The 14,593-nt window shown below is 42.9% G+C and overlaps 1 protein-coding gene across 1 annotated transcript in view; it reads left to right on the top strand.

Moving 5' to 3' along the window:
- Positions 1-14,593, top strand: part of LOC135919429 (corticotropin-releasing factor receptor 1-like) — a gene marked incomplete at its 5' end in the record, with an annotated part of 177,790 nt that overhangs the window by 24,901 nt on the left and 138,296 nt on the right. Inside the window, 2 exons of the mRNA XM_065453255.1 lie at positions 8,721-8,806; positions 13,051-13,157. Coding sequence (XP_065309327.1) covers positions 8,721-8,806; positions 13,051-13,157 — 193 coding nt within the window. The remainder of the gene's footprint in view (positions 1-8,720; positions 8,807-13,050; positions 13,158-14,593) is intronic.

Raw genomic sequence — 14,593 nt, 5'->3', positions numbered from 1 at the left:
TAAACTTCACCAACGCTCCACGGCAATTCTGCAGTAGCGTAAACCTTCTTCTGACAAGGGGCAGCGCTGCGATCAACTGCGTGGAGTGAAAATGTTTCGAGTCGCGCATCACTTCGAGCCTACTGATGTAAGGTACCGATACATCGTGAACAGCGACATGTGCGTGGATAGCCGTAAACATATCGTGAAGAATACGGGCAAGCAAGAGGTAGACTTGCAAAGAAACAGAAAGACTGAGCGAGAGAGATCAGATAACCTCGGAGTCTAAGGAGATAACTATTTGAGTCTATATTCCTCTTTCAAGGGCAGATATCATTGAAAAAACTCAACCGAAGTACGCCCAGTAAGTTGCGAACAAGCATTAACAAAATAAAAAAAAGCTACTTGCCGAAAGCGACCTCCCAAGTAATTTTTTGCTTATTAACGAAGCAATGATTATTAACTGATTATTAACTAAGCAAAGAAAGTTTCCTTATTAACGAAACATTGATTACATCGCTTGACATTTTCATTCTAATGTTTTAATTGTTACTGTCTGTAGCTTGTTTTCTCTCCCACCGAAGGCCCTCTCTTCGAGTGTTCTGATTAACTCTACGTTAAGTGACTGTGTCTTAATTAACTCCGCCCTAATTAATGCCAATGGTGGTGGGTTTGAGTGTCTATATTAATTAACTTTGTATAAATTAACCTTCCCTTTATTAACTTCGTCTTCATATCAAGAGCCTGTTTTTATGTCCTCTGCAGAACGAAGGACTCTCCCTGCGATCTTCAGTTACCCTTGTCCTGAGTCAACCGATTCCAACTTGCGCCGGCGAATTTCCTAATTTAATCACCGCGCCTAATTTTCTGCCGTCCTCGACTACACGTCTCTTCCCTCGGCACCCATTCTGTAACCCTAATGGTCCACCGGTTATCTAATCTACGCATTACATGACCTGCCCAGTTCCATTTTCTTTCCCTTCATGTCATTCAGTATATCGGCTATCCCAGTTTGTTCTCTGATCCTGCTCTCTCTCTGTCTCTTAACGTTACGCATAGCATTTTTTTTTGTTCTATCGTTCCCTGCGCGGTAGAATGCAATGGATGTACACTTTCCAACGACAGTGATAAATCCTTGTGAGGATTTCATAATGCCTGCTGTATGCACTCCAACCGATTTTTATTCTTCTGTAAATTTCCTTCTCATGATCAGGGCCCTCTGTGAGTAATTGGCCTAGGTAAGCGTACTCCTTTACAGACTCTAGGGGCTGACTGGCGATCCTGAACTCTTGTTCCCTTGCCAGACTATTCAACATTATCTGTCTTATGCATAATAATCTTAAACCCCGCTCTTACACTTTCTCTGTTAAGGTCCTCATTCATTTCTTGCAATTCGCCCCCAGGGTTGCTGAACAGGACAATGTCATCCGCAAACCGAAGGTTGCTGAGGTATTCGCCGTCGATCCTTACTCCTAAGCCTTCGCAGTTCAATAGCTTGAATACTTCTTCCAAGCATGCAGTGAATAGCATTGGAGAGATTGTGTCTCCTTGCCTGACTCCTTTCTCAATAGGTAACTTTTTACTTTTCTTGTGGAGAACCAAGGTAGCTGTGGAATCTTTGTAGATATTTCCCAAGCTATTCACGTATGCCTCCTGTACTCCTTGATTACGTAATGCCTCTATGACTGCCGGTATCTCTATTGAATCAAATGCCTCTTCGCAATCTATAAAAGCCATATAAAGAGGTTGATTGTGCTCTGCAGATCTCGCAGTTACCGGATTGATGACATGGATGTGATCCATTGTAGAGTATCCCTTCCTGAAGCCGGTCTGTTCCCTTGGTTGACTGAAGCCAAGTGTTTCCCTTATTCTATTGAAAATTATCTGGGTGAACATTTTATACAATACTGGAAGCAAGCTAATGGGTCTATAATTTTTCAATTCTTTAACGTCTCCCTTCTTGTAAATTAGTATAATGTTGACATCGTTCCAATAGTGTGGTTCATTTGAAGTCGTGAGTCATTGTGTACGAATGGCCGCAAGCTTTTGAAGCATAATATTTCCTCCATCTTTGATTAAAGCAACTGTTATTCCATCTTCTTCTGCCGCTTTTACATGGGTAATGTCTTGCAAGGCCTTTCTAACTTCACCGCTAGTTACATAAGGAGCCTCCGTATCCTGTTCATTACTACTTCGAATGAAGGTAGCCCTGGGTACTGTACAGGGCAGATAAAATTCTTCCGCTGCTTTTATTATATATTCGAAATCGCTGACGATGAGTTTCGCCTTAATAAACACCAAAGGTAGTGGGTGCGACCCTCATCGTTCACGATGTCACTTGGAATCCAACTTGGAGATGTGGCCGGTTCACCCATATCTTCATGTTGGGGCGTAGTTCCAGTGCCTTAATCGACTTGGCCTTAATTAACACCAAACATAGCGGGTTCGACTCTCGACTTTCACAGTGTCAACTGGAATCCAATTTGGAGATATCGCCGGTTCGCCTATATTTTGCCTGCGCAATAATTTTCTTTTTCCTGCCGTAAGGACGAATTACGGCACGACACGTTCACAGCCCTCTTCTCTGCCATAGCCCGAGCTCAAGGCATTCTGGAATGAGGACGCCTCTCCAAAGCTTCATTCATCGAATAAAAATGTATATTCTCTCTCTCTCTCTGCCAAAGCAACACACAATTCAATACCTTTCGAAATAAAACCATTACACATCGTTCATACATTCTCCGCGCGCACCTAGAAATACTTCATTCAGGAATTAACCGACGCATCTTAATTTCTTAATTAGCTATAAATCGTATGTCATTTAGCTGTATACCCTTTGTTTTTGTGTAAGTGAATACTATTATTGATAATGAAGCGAGTTTGGTCTCTCATGTCGGGTTGATTATTCCTGTTAATATTGGTTGATATTCCGCTTGTTAACACGCTTTCGATTATTTTTAATGTTTTTTTCAATAATTATCATTACCATGAACTTATGTATCCAATTTCCTGTTATAGATAATCAACTTACCTAATTGTTATTCTTACTGTTCGCATGACCGTGCAGATTTGTTGTTTTTCTATAATAACCCCATTTAATCTAATCATAGGAGGCCCCCTGGAATTTTTTTGCAGAACTCTGGGACCTCCTGCTGTAATACTGTTATCATGTAACTCCAACATGACTGTCGTAATAAACTTGATTTCCAACTGAGTGCCTGCTGAGTGTCGAGTGCCTTAATTAACTTCATCTTAATTAGCTGTGTCTTAAGTCACTTCGCCTTAAGTAACACCAAAGGTAGTTCGCCTTAATTAACACCAAAGGAGCCTATAGGCTCAACTCTCGACCTTGAAGCCACATCTACAATCGAAATCCGACTTGTAGATGTGGTTCGTTCGCCCGTGTCTCCAAGTGGGTTCGACTCTGACCAAAGGTCATGGTTACGATTGCCTTAATTACTCTACTTTAGTTAACTGTGCCTAAATAAATGTGCCTTAATTAACCCCTTATGACGTGGGTTCGACTCTTACCAGAGGTCGTGGCTTTGACTCTCGACCTTCACAATGTTAATTGGAATCGAACTAGGAGATATGGCGGGTTCGCCCGTACCTCCATGTGGGTTCTACTCCCATCTAAGGTCGAGGGCTCGACTTCATATGAATTTTGATGCCATTTCGGTGCTATGAAGGCGTAACGCCGGATATCGTATTTTTCGTCCCATGAGCCGTCGAAGGTATTCGCCTTTATAAAGGCGATTTTTGCTTTTTGCTTTTGTTTTCTGGAGTTAAGTCATGAAGTTTACCAGGGCCATCCGTCACTCGTTTGTTTTGGCCTATAAGCCAACCCAAGGTGGGTGAGCAAAGAAAGGCGAGATGACTGCCGAAAGTCAGTCACCGGGAGCCACGTAAGCTGAAACTAAGGGTGCCAGGGCAGTCGAACAGCGGCATGATTGACAGCCTTAGGATTAACATCAAATAAATCGGTAACTTCAAGACAACAAGCCATTGAGGGCTGCGATGAGCTCGCCATGACTAACATGCAGATACATCTCATAGTTCCTGCGGTTTGTCTCACAGTTCCTGCGGAAATTTCAGAAGAAACTAATTAAGGATGACCATTTAACGGAATTTCTGAAGAACAATTAAAAACAACGTTAATAAAAAAAACTTAATTCTGAGGTATTACGTACCAAATCTACGGTCTGCTATGAGCGGGAGATCCGGATTCGTTGTGACCTCTTGGAACTCTTTAACGTACCAGTATACATAAGTACACGAGCGTCCTTTACATTCTGCCCTCACCGATATGCGACCACCGTGGTTGGGATCGAGCCCACGGCGGGTACAAACAACGTTAGCTCGCGCCAACGTTTTCCTAATGTAAATGCAACAAATCTTGCAAACCTAGTAGGTGCACCCTCGGAACGGTCAGCTAGAGCCGCTTGAGGAGACGTATTCTCGGAGGGTCGCTTTCGGAGACGTAAATTTCAGTGCGCACTGATTGGCTGGTTTAGCAAAAAACGGATGAGTTGACTGGCTGGTTGAGCAAAAGCGCTCGAGTCATACAACGCGCAGTGCATTACGTCACGTGGAAGCGATAATATAGCCGAAAGCAAGTGTGCGAATATAAGACTTCCTTGGATAGGCACCTAGCTCTTGTCGAGTGCATGCAAAGGTGGTAATATTCATCGTTTCGAGGCGGTGTTGAAAACGGCCAGAATCATTGCGATTAAAACCCTCGTCTTCAACACTGGCATATCCAACGACTTTCTTTGCACGTGCTGCGCTTAAAGTGCGTGGTCATGGGAAGCAAGGGGTAGTTGAGAGGCCCAATGGATTCAGAACGAGGCATATCATCAGTATCAATTTGTGTCCAGTGCCACATAAATCTCTCTGCCCAGCGACATCGAATTACTACGTTCTTGTGTGCACCGAACCTACACCTTTCCTTTAAATTTCTCTATCTCACCAGTCCGTCTAATTCTCTGCCGGCTATCATTGCGCATCAATTCTCAAGTAAACCATTTTGTTTCTCTTGTAAGTAATTGTGCAACCATTTTTCGCATTACATAATGTACCCAACTCTACATCCTTTGTACCCATAATGTACCCAACTCTACATTTTAACTCGAGTGTCGCGTGAAGCGAGGTATAAGCACAGAGCAACCTACTGACGAATTAACGTGTAACCGCGCGTCATTCACTAGGGAAAAACAATTGTGAGGCTCACAGTGTATTACTGGCATTACCAGCATTGAGTTCTCCATTGACAAATCTCATATATTTAGGTTGGCCTTGAGTTCGACACTTCTAGCTTCGCAGACCTTGCTTCAAGGTCAACGCTTGTGAACAGCAACCTCTAAGCGTGAGTCACGAAATCAGAAAAAGGCAAAACAACGGCGGTACAGCCAGTACTGCCAGTCTAAACCCGCCTATATGCATAAGCTTCACAGGTGGCTTGGCCTTTACCTTGGTACATCTCACAGGTGAACTCCTAGGAGATGGGATGTTGACAGAGTTTGCCTTCGGAAGACTTCTAACTTGGATTCCGGGCATCTTTTATTTACTTTGCGTTCTTCTTCATGTCAATCCATCAAGAGTCACTGATTATTGCACACATACAGCAATACGCACTTACTCATTTCGGCATCATTGATGCAAAACTTTAGTATACGAAACGTTCCAGGAAGCACAATGTCATTGCTGCTGTCCCATGTTTCTATATTTTTTTTTTGTCACTAGCATACCACAGTGCTTGGCGTGCGCTCTTGCATCTTTTCGTTTCCATCGACGCGAACGAGCGCACAGGAGTACCGAAGGCCGTTCCTTCGAGTCGCACTTGGCATTGCGAGAAACAAAGCAATCACATAAGTAAAAGAATGGCTTTTACCTCATAGTTGTCGTTGTTCTTGTGAGATACGGCGCTGCTATGACAGCGAAAGAAACGAAGCCCTCAGCATTACCGTCATTATTTTCCTTCGTCATCCGTCCTTACCCGCTAAGGAGTTGGTTCGCGCATTACTACGGGGATTACATATACCCCGAGCTACACGAGTCAGCGCGAAGGGAGCTGAGGGTGTGTGGAAAGGAGGGTGGGAAAAGAAGTGACATACACAAATATACCATAGTATATGTTCGTATACTTGTATCTCTATAGGTGTACAGTAGAAATGTTTCGCCAATAAATAAACTACGGCCCAGTCGGAAGCTTGTTTCTTCGGTTCCGGTATTTCAGTGCCAGCTTTAAGTAACACGACGAGAGCTGCAAATGCGTCGGCGCCGCCCCCCCCCCCCTTCTTCCCCAACACGAATGTGTTGCTCTCTCGGGAAATGAGACGGGTCGGTCGGTGGACTGCGTGCTGATGGCGCTATCGGCTCGATGGGCAGGAAAGGCATCTTCTTAGGCCATAGAGAGATCTTTCGTGCCGTCTTCTTATATAGGCCTCGTACACGAAGGAATCCGCTTCGCACGTATACTTGAGCGCTGTGTGTGGGCCGGAGTCACGTGTAAACGACATACACAGAGAGAGAGAGAGAGAGAAGTGAAACAGTCTCTACGCATTAGCTGAAGAATTTTCGAGCCAAGCCGCTGGTTAGAATTTCACTTTAAGAGTTTCCTCTACCAGTAACGGCTGCTGCGACGAGGGGAAAAGCGTGATTTGAGGACGTGTTTTTCCTCTATTTGCCTTAGTTCTCTTAAATTACGGTTCTTTCGTTCTATTTCAAACTTCTTCTTTAGCAGCTAGTGCTTCTTGTGTTCTTGCCTCTGTACTATTTTGTTCGTTTTCTTTCTGTCCACGCCTCACTAAACCTACTTCCCCTTTTCTCGGGCACTTAGGCGGCAATACTCGGTTGGAGGGTTGGAAGCATTAAGCACAGAAATGAGGTTTCAGAGCAGTGATTTCGCAGCGTTGTTGCCGAATCAGATTGAGAGGGATGTCTTGAAATAGTTACTTGCTGGGAACGCTGGAAACGCGGTAATTGAAGTCGAGCTAACGAACCAGACAGACACACACAATAAAAGGAATTGTTCGGCAGGCGCGCTGGACATGAAACAATTTTTATTTTTCACAACGCACTTTTATTTTTGTTCGGTTTGTTCGTTTCATCCTAGCTGTGGGATTCTGAAAATGGACTCGAGTGAGAAGAGCTTACTGCACTGCATCAAGTAATGTTGTTTCTCCCAGAATGATACCTCTAGATGCTCTAAACACTTATAGTTTCTCGTTCTATAATAAGAATGTTCCAATATTTCTTACAGCACAGTCGCCACTGGCTGAGCAACTTTGTCATTACGCATCTGGGCACAAAATCAAAGGTTACATTTTCTTTCTTCTTTTGCTTCTTCTCATTTTCTTTTCTTTTTTTTTTTTTGCCGCGGCGACCGCATTCCTCTGGAAAACGATCGACCGTACAACTGGAGGTTACGTGCATATTAGAAAATTGCTGTTCGTAAGCGTCTATGTGTACAGGGTGTTTCAGCGAACACTTTAAAAAATCTTGAAGGATAGGCGGTGGCAGATGCCACAATTTTAGTCGATGAGCTGGTCCACTCGACGTGGCGGACACTACTTGAAAAAAAATTGAAATGCAAAATCGACTAATTAAAGAGAACACTAATTAGCCTTATAACTAATTTCCCTATGGCCCATACTGCGATATACAAATTCTAGCCGTGCAGTTCGCAAGGCGGATCCACTTGGAACGAATTCTCAGGATGACACCGGTTTCGACATAAAAAGTTCCGAACATTGCGGAGAAAGGCATTGACATTCCAGTTAATTTGTGAACAAAACGTTGTTTTATACATTGCATTGACACACACAAGTAATTGAAATAAGTATATATATATATATATATATATATATATATATATATATATATATATATATATATATATATATATATATATATATATATATATATATATATATATATATATATATATATATATATATATATATATATATATATATATATATATATATATATATATATATATATATATATATATATATATATAACCACACGTTTTCTCTACAGGGCGGTGTTCTCTCACCGGTTTCGCGCGACGCTTGCAACTTCGCGCTACCATTGGTGCTAAAGATCTCGAAGCGCCTATCACTAGTTGCCTCGCCCTGGCTGCTCTGAAAAAAAATATCCTTAAAGCGTTTCATGACGAGTAGCAAGATCGTAACTTTAGAAGGCAACGTCAGCATAAATTCTAACGCCACACAGGAAAAAAAAGAAGGAGAAGGAGAAGACTGCCAGAACTTATTTGACGCATAATTACGTGAGAGTTTGATGTGCGAGCCCCGTTTCCAAATAAATAAATAAATAAATAAATAAATAAATAAATAAATAAATAAATAAATAAATAAATAAATAAATATCCGGTATCACAGATGCCACAGTGAACGTGGAGAGTCGGTTTCCATCCGTCTCGCTTCAATTTATGCTGATGGTATACGTATATATCGATCGTAAACTGTCTTCGAATACGTCTAACGGAATATGACGCCCAGTTTGCATGCAGTCAGCGAGTTGCGTCCTCACATGGCGCTCTAAAGTCTCTCGTATAGCAACGTTACGTCAAAAGCGCCATAAAAACTCTCAAAATTCAATAGAAAACTAAGCAGTCTCGCTGGAACTAGAGTTGCATCCTTCTTCTGTAAGTGGCTCTTCGTGTTACTGAAACCGCGCGACTTCCGCGAGTCTGAGGTGTGCGTGTTTCTTTGCAGAAGCTCATCGAGAATGCGGAAGCAATGGCACCTGGCTGCACGGAAACTGGACCAACTATACCGAGTGCTTGGAGCTGCTGCCCCAGGTCAGTTACACCGCAGCTGGACGTGTGGGCGCTTGAAGCCACGAGTGTTGTCGCTGTGCAAGCTCGTTTGCGCATGAGGAGCACATTAAAAAGAAAGAAAAAAAATTGAAAGAAAGGAGAAGTTCAGAATATGCTACGCTCACACAGAAAAGTTTACAAATGTCAATTAGCAAGTGATTTTGTTTTCGCACTTTTTATATCACAAGGCTTACGCTCTTTTACGTAGACAAGGCACTCTACGTACACGATTGCAGGCAGGGCAGTCCCGTATACTGGATACCGCGTTATGGCTGCTTCTTTGCTCAATAGAAAATGAAAATCTCTCGAGTTAATTATACCCGCAGATATCCTGCGATGCGAGCAGAACAGAACTTGCGATAATTTAGTGGCGTATACTTATAGACATAAAAGGGAGTTTTTAACACCATGCGCTAGCATTAGAACAACGTATTTTACTACTTTGTCTCATAGTATAATTCGTCTTTCTCGTGGCGTGCCCGCCATAAGAGTTATTTCGCAGTGCGGCTCAATTCAGAGTTTTCCGTTAGCGCGTATGCAACATCAGAATAGACTGGTAGTTGGACTACCTCTTCTTCCTCTATGTTTACTATGGAACTGGACAAATTATTGGTTGAGTTAACATATTTTAAAGAAGCATGAAAGGCTCAATAAGACAATAGCATTATGCATGTATCCGCATGTCACTGCAAACTACATCGGGGTTGAGACTAGACTTATCGATGGCCACATGTCTCCTGCTCATTGTCCACCAACATTGGCTAGGTAAGCTTATGTTGCTACAGCGACAGAAGTTCAATTTACCAAGTTTCTGCGACAACGCGCTGCATTATCTTCACACCGCTTGGTCTAGGAAACTAAAATAACAATGCTGTTCAGTTCGGTATATCGGCGTTCCTTAGGATAAGCAATAATATTATTGAGCAAGTTAAAAATTAAGTCACAATCTTAGTTTTTACGGGTCGAAAACACGCAATGCTTATGAGGCCCGCCGCAGTGATGGGGTGGGGGTGGGGGAAGCTGAATTTCGTATGAATTTTTATCACCTGGTTTTCTTTAACGTGTGCCCAATGCATGGTACGCGGGAGTTTTTGCCCTTCGCCCCTACCGAAATGCGGCCGCTCCTGCCAGAATTTCATCCCGCAAATTCATGCTTAGAAGCGCAACGCCAAAGCTACTATACTCCACCACGGCGGGTTGTTCTTTAGGTGTTGGCTATAGAACGTGAGTACGTTACGTAAACAAGGCTGAAGATATCTTCGAGAGTACTCCAGAAAGAAATACTTAGGTGCACTACGTATAAAATAGAGTAACTGACTCGATGTTTTTATAAACGCAGACTCTACAGTAAGTGGAGGCATCTTTGTAATTACAATTTCATCTGCGCCTTCTTTTTTTATTCTGTAGGTGCTTCATCAGAGGGAATTAGGTCAATGGGAAAGCTCGTAACTCTAGTTCTCTTTCGCGTGCCATTTTATCTGTTCAGCAATTCTACTCCAAGCAGAGAGCGCTTAGTTCGCCCCCGATGTTGCAGTCGAAGCACTAGCGGAGTATTTTAGAGCGAATAGCTTTCTTGAAACCGATCACAGCAGGGTTGATCTGTCATTATTGCTCATACTTGTGACAGAGACGCCTCGACTTCGCGATTATCTCTGTTCCCTCGTTAGCATTCGTTATTACCGGTCTCGTTTAGCCAATAATTGAGCCCGACATTAGCGTCTGATATCTACTCCTCACTGATATCCGATGCAGGAGGCCCGATAGCAGCTCCATAGAAGGCACTCACAGGACGAGTGCGTGTGGCGCACTGACACGCTGAAACGGTCGCTGTGCGGTAGTTTTTTTTTCTTGCATTTTGAGTTTCTTAATTTCGCTGTCCACCATAATTTTCTGGACGCATGTCACCATTTTATCAGCATTTATTTGTAGCGTAATAACCATTATCTTCCAGTAGGGAGATTAGCCCGCAGCGAATGTTCGAAATCGGGATCCGCACTTCACTAGCATTCCTATTATTTCGTCTAGCTTGTGTGACCGCCACCGCTAATACGTCTCTTCTACATCGTTTACGGCATCCAGTTTATGACCTTTAATTAACTATCATCGTCACGTAATTAACTATTAATCGTCGCGTGAGCAAGGCTAATTGAATTGGAACTATGCCTTCTCTACTCAAATATAATAGGCTTGATTCAATAACAGCTACAATAATAAATATAATAGGCTTGACTAGCCTTGGAGTTTACTGCAATACCTCGTAAACCCCGCCACCCTTCTTTTTTTTAAAAGAAGCTTGATTAGCTGTATCATAACTGCGTTGCATATTTCTTTTTTACACCATAAAACCACTTAGCGGCTTCTTGCGCTGAATGCTCCTCAAAATGTTATTAAGTGTGTTTTAGGTGCGAAAACCATGATCTGGTTATGAGGCACGCCATAGTGGGGGACACCGGAATAATTTTCACCACCTGGGGTTCTTTAACGTGCACGTTTTATTGAATTCAGGCTGCAGGAAGCGTCGTAATCAATATGTATGATATAAGCATGTGCTCAACTCTCGTTCTATCTTTGTTTTTATTATTTTTTGCAGACTCGGCGCATATTCAAATTAGTGCATCCCGCAGAAGGATCCACATTTGGGCGAGTTGGTACCGGTTGAACATCTTGAAGGGTCAGCGCAATATGACGAAGACAGAAGGCAGGAACACACAGGAAAGCGCTGAACTCACTAACTTTATTCGAAGGCATACACAAACCTATGTACTACAACCCATAGTCACGAGCTCTACCATCGATGGCGTCATTACCAGTGCGCAGGCAAATACGCAAACTCCTGTGATATAATGCTATATACTATGAGCCGGCTTAAAAATTCAAATTCACTCTCATACAAATTTAACGATGGTATGCTTACACAACGCGACTCTTATTTCGTGATGTAGGAGGCCTCCATAATCTCCCCCGTAGCCTGATTTCTATGCGTGGAAAGTATGGTGGTGTTTTTATAGATTGGAGTGCACTCATGCTCAGAGCAACGCCGCGCGACATGTGAGTAGGCATTACCCGTCAGCGAGCGCCTATGTTCAGACAATCTAATGTTCAGGCGACGACCTGTTTGGTCGATATAGATGAACAGGTCGTTGCCTGAACATTAGATCAAGGTAAATATACCTGGTAGCGAAGGTGCATTCTAAAATATAGGTGCAAATATGGCTGATATGAGTTCTAGGAAGTCCAATGACCGTTCCCCCTCCCCCGAAGAAAGATAGAGAGAGAGAAAGAGTGACATGTCCGAAAACGGGCGAATGAAATTACAGAAAAAATTATGAATATGCCTGTGACGCAGTCATTTAGCTTAACACGACTGCTGAACAGCGACTGCCTCGACAGGTGAATACTAAACACGCCGCGGTGGTTTAGTGGTTATGGTGTTGCGATGCTAAGCAGTAGATCGCGGGCTCGAATGCCGACCGTGGCGGCCACATTTCGATGGGGGCGAAATGCAAAAACGCCTGCGCCTCGTGTGTTAATGGCACGTTAAAGATCCCTGGTGGTCAAAACTAATCCGCAGTCCCCTACTACAGCGTGTCTCATATAATTAAATCGTGATTATGACACGTAAAACACCAAAATTCAATTCAATTCAGGCCGATGTTAAACTGCTCCCAACATAGTGAACTCTAAAACTGCCACCAACTTGTTTATTTGTGATTTCTTTTAATTCTGACAGTTATTTCCTGAGCGTTTTCATTTTCAGTACTGTAAAGCAGCAATCGCGGAATGAGAAAGATATGGAAAAAAAAGACAATGCGCAGAGCGTTGACGTTTGAGGATGATCGGCTTCACTTAGGATTGCTAGGCTTCCGGAAATCCCCCTTTGCTCGAAAATATTTCAGCATTTGCATATCGACCCATATTTGAAGAAGGGGTAAGTGCTGGTGTCACTATGTATGGAAATGTGCCAGCTGGTTCCCCAGTCACTGCCGAAGTACGTGCGTATGCTTTATACTGTCGCACATTGTTAAGAATGAGGTGTGAACTCGACAGCACTCGTTATTGGTCCTCTGCCACGCGAAACACTTCCTGCTGCAAGATCTAGATGACGCTTACTTCATTTTATTTTTATTTCTGGTCTTCCCTTAATAGACCTTGAATACGTGAAGGCAATCTCTTCTATCGAAGAGTACGCATTTCTTTCTCTTTTTTTCTTCTCTCTTCCGCGACAGTCGGGGCCCAGCAACATTCCTGCCATTGCGAGCTACATTCTTCTCGTCTTCTCACTTGTCAGCCTGGTGGCGCTGTGTGTGACACTGTTCATCTTCACGTACTTCAAGTAAGTGAACACTTCTCCTGCAACCTTGCACCCTTGAAGTTACAGCCATGCACACAACGACAAAAAATTATGTTTCAAGCCCCCCCCCCCCCTCCTTCCATTTCCTTTCGCCGTTTTCTGCAATGGGTCATACGCAGGAAACGACACCCTGTCGAAGGTTTCATTGGAATTGGAGACGGCAAGTGTCTATAACGAGAGCTCTTGACGTACACCCTGAAAGTTTATGAGCTCGGCACGTGATGTGGTGATGAGCGCGGTGATGGGAAAGATGACGTACAAGCGCACACACGTAGACCAGAAAGTACAAAAAAAAAAACAAAAAAAAACGTTATTACCGCAGCGACACTAGCGGTGTTGTCATAGTTAAATTTTCTAGTCGGACTGACGAGGAATATTCGAGAAAAGCAACCTTCGATTACCGAATAGAATACCCAATATTTTCTCATGTTGAAATAACGTGTTGTATACAGTTCCTGCCGAGTCTGTCTGGCGAAGAAAGGACTTACGCGTACTTACATCATTTTATAAATGCACGTAATGCCACTCAAAACTGGGCGTTCGGCCCACTGAAGAGCTTGTAAATGAAAAGCAATTTATTACAGTTTCTGGTGCACCATCACATTACAATAATAGAACAAGGCAACAACACTTCGCCAGATCCTCAACGAGTTTTGTGTTCGTTGAAGGAGGTTGATAAAGTACTGCAACAGGGCACACTGTTTTAAAGAGATCAATACGTGGCGAGACGAGAAAATTTTAATTGTTTTTTCTGAATTTATACAACTTTGTAGGCTGCCTAACATTGAGACATAATGAATAGATGGCTTTCATTTATTTAGTAGAGCTTATTTGCCTCGCGCATTCTCTCGCGACTTAGTGCCTCTACCCAGCAACCACAGCTATCCTTCAGCGGAAAAGACGACTATTTCTTATATGAATAGTGGAAAAAGTCCTCATTTGCTTCAGTCTCCCTCCCTTGAGGTATCCAATTATTTCTCTCCTCCCTTATAATCGAACAGAAACAATTATTCGAAAACTACGATTCTCTAATCGAATACGAACATATATATGATGCTATTTAATTAGTATACATATCTTCGCGTATTTTAACTATCATAGTCAACATGCATTTACTTGTGTTTGACTGGCACACATGTATAATTGTACCCAGTTGTCGTTACTGCCGTAGCGTGACGACTGGAGCTTTATTAACACAGGGCGCGTAGGCACAAGCTCGTCGACGACTCACATGAACACGTGAAGAACGCTTTCTTTTTTCGTCGCCTTTACATAACTGGCGCTGAGTTTTCGTTTGGAACATAATTACTGAGAACGAGTTTCGAGATTGATACGAGTACATAGAAAAATGGGAGGGGGGGGGGGGAGAAGATTGCCTGGTTGGCAACTCTCCACTGGAGGTTCACGAAAGAGTTGGA

The sequence above is a fragment of the Dermacentor albipictus genome, chromosome 1 (genome assembly GCF_038994185.2).
Source record: "Dermacentor albipictus isolate Rhodes 1998 colony chromosome 1, USDA_Dalb.pri_finalv2, whole genome shotgun sequence".
Lineage (NCBI taxonomy): Eukaryota > Metazoa > Arthropoda > Arachnida > Ixodida > Ixodidae > Dermacentor > Dermacentor albipictus.
This window is presented reverse-complemented; position numbering and strand designations above follow the sequence as displayed.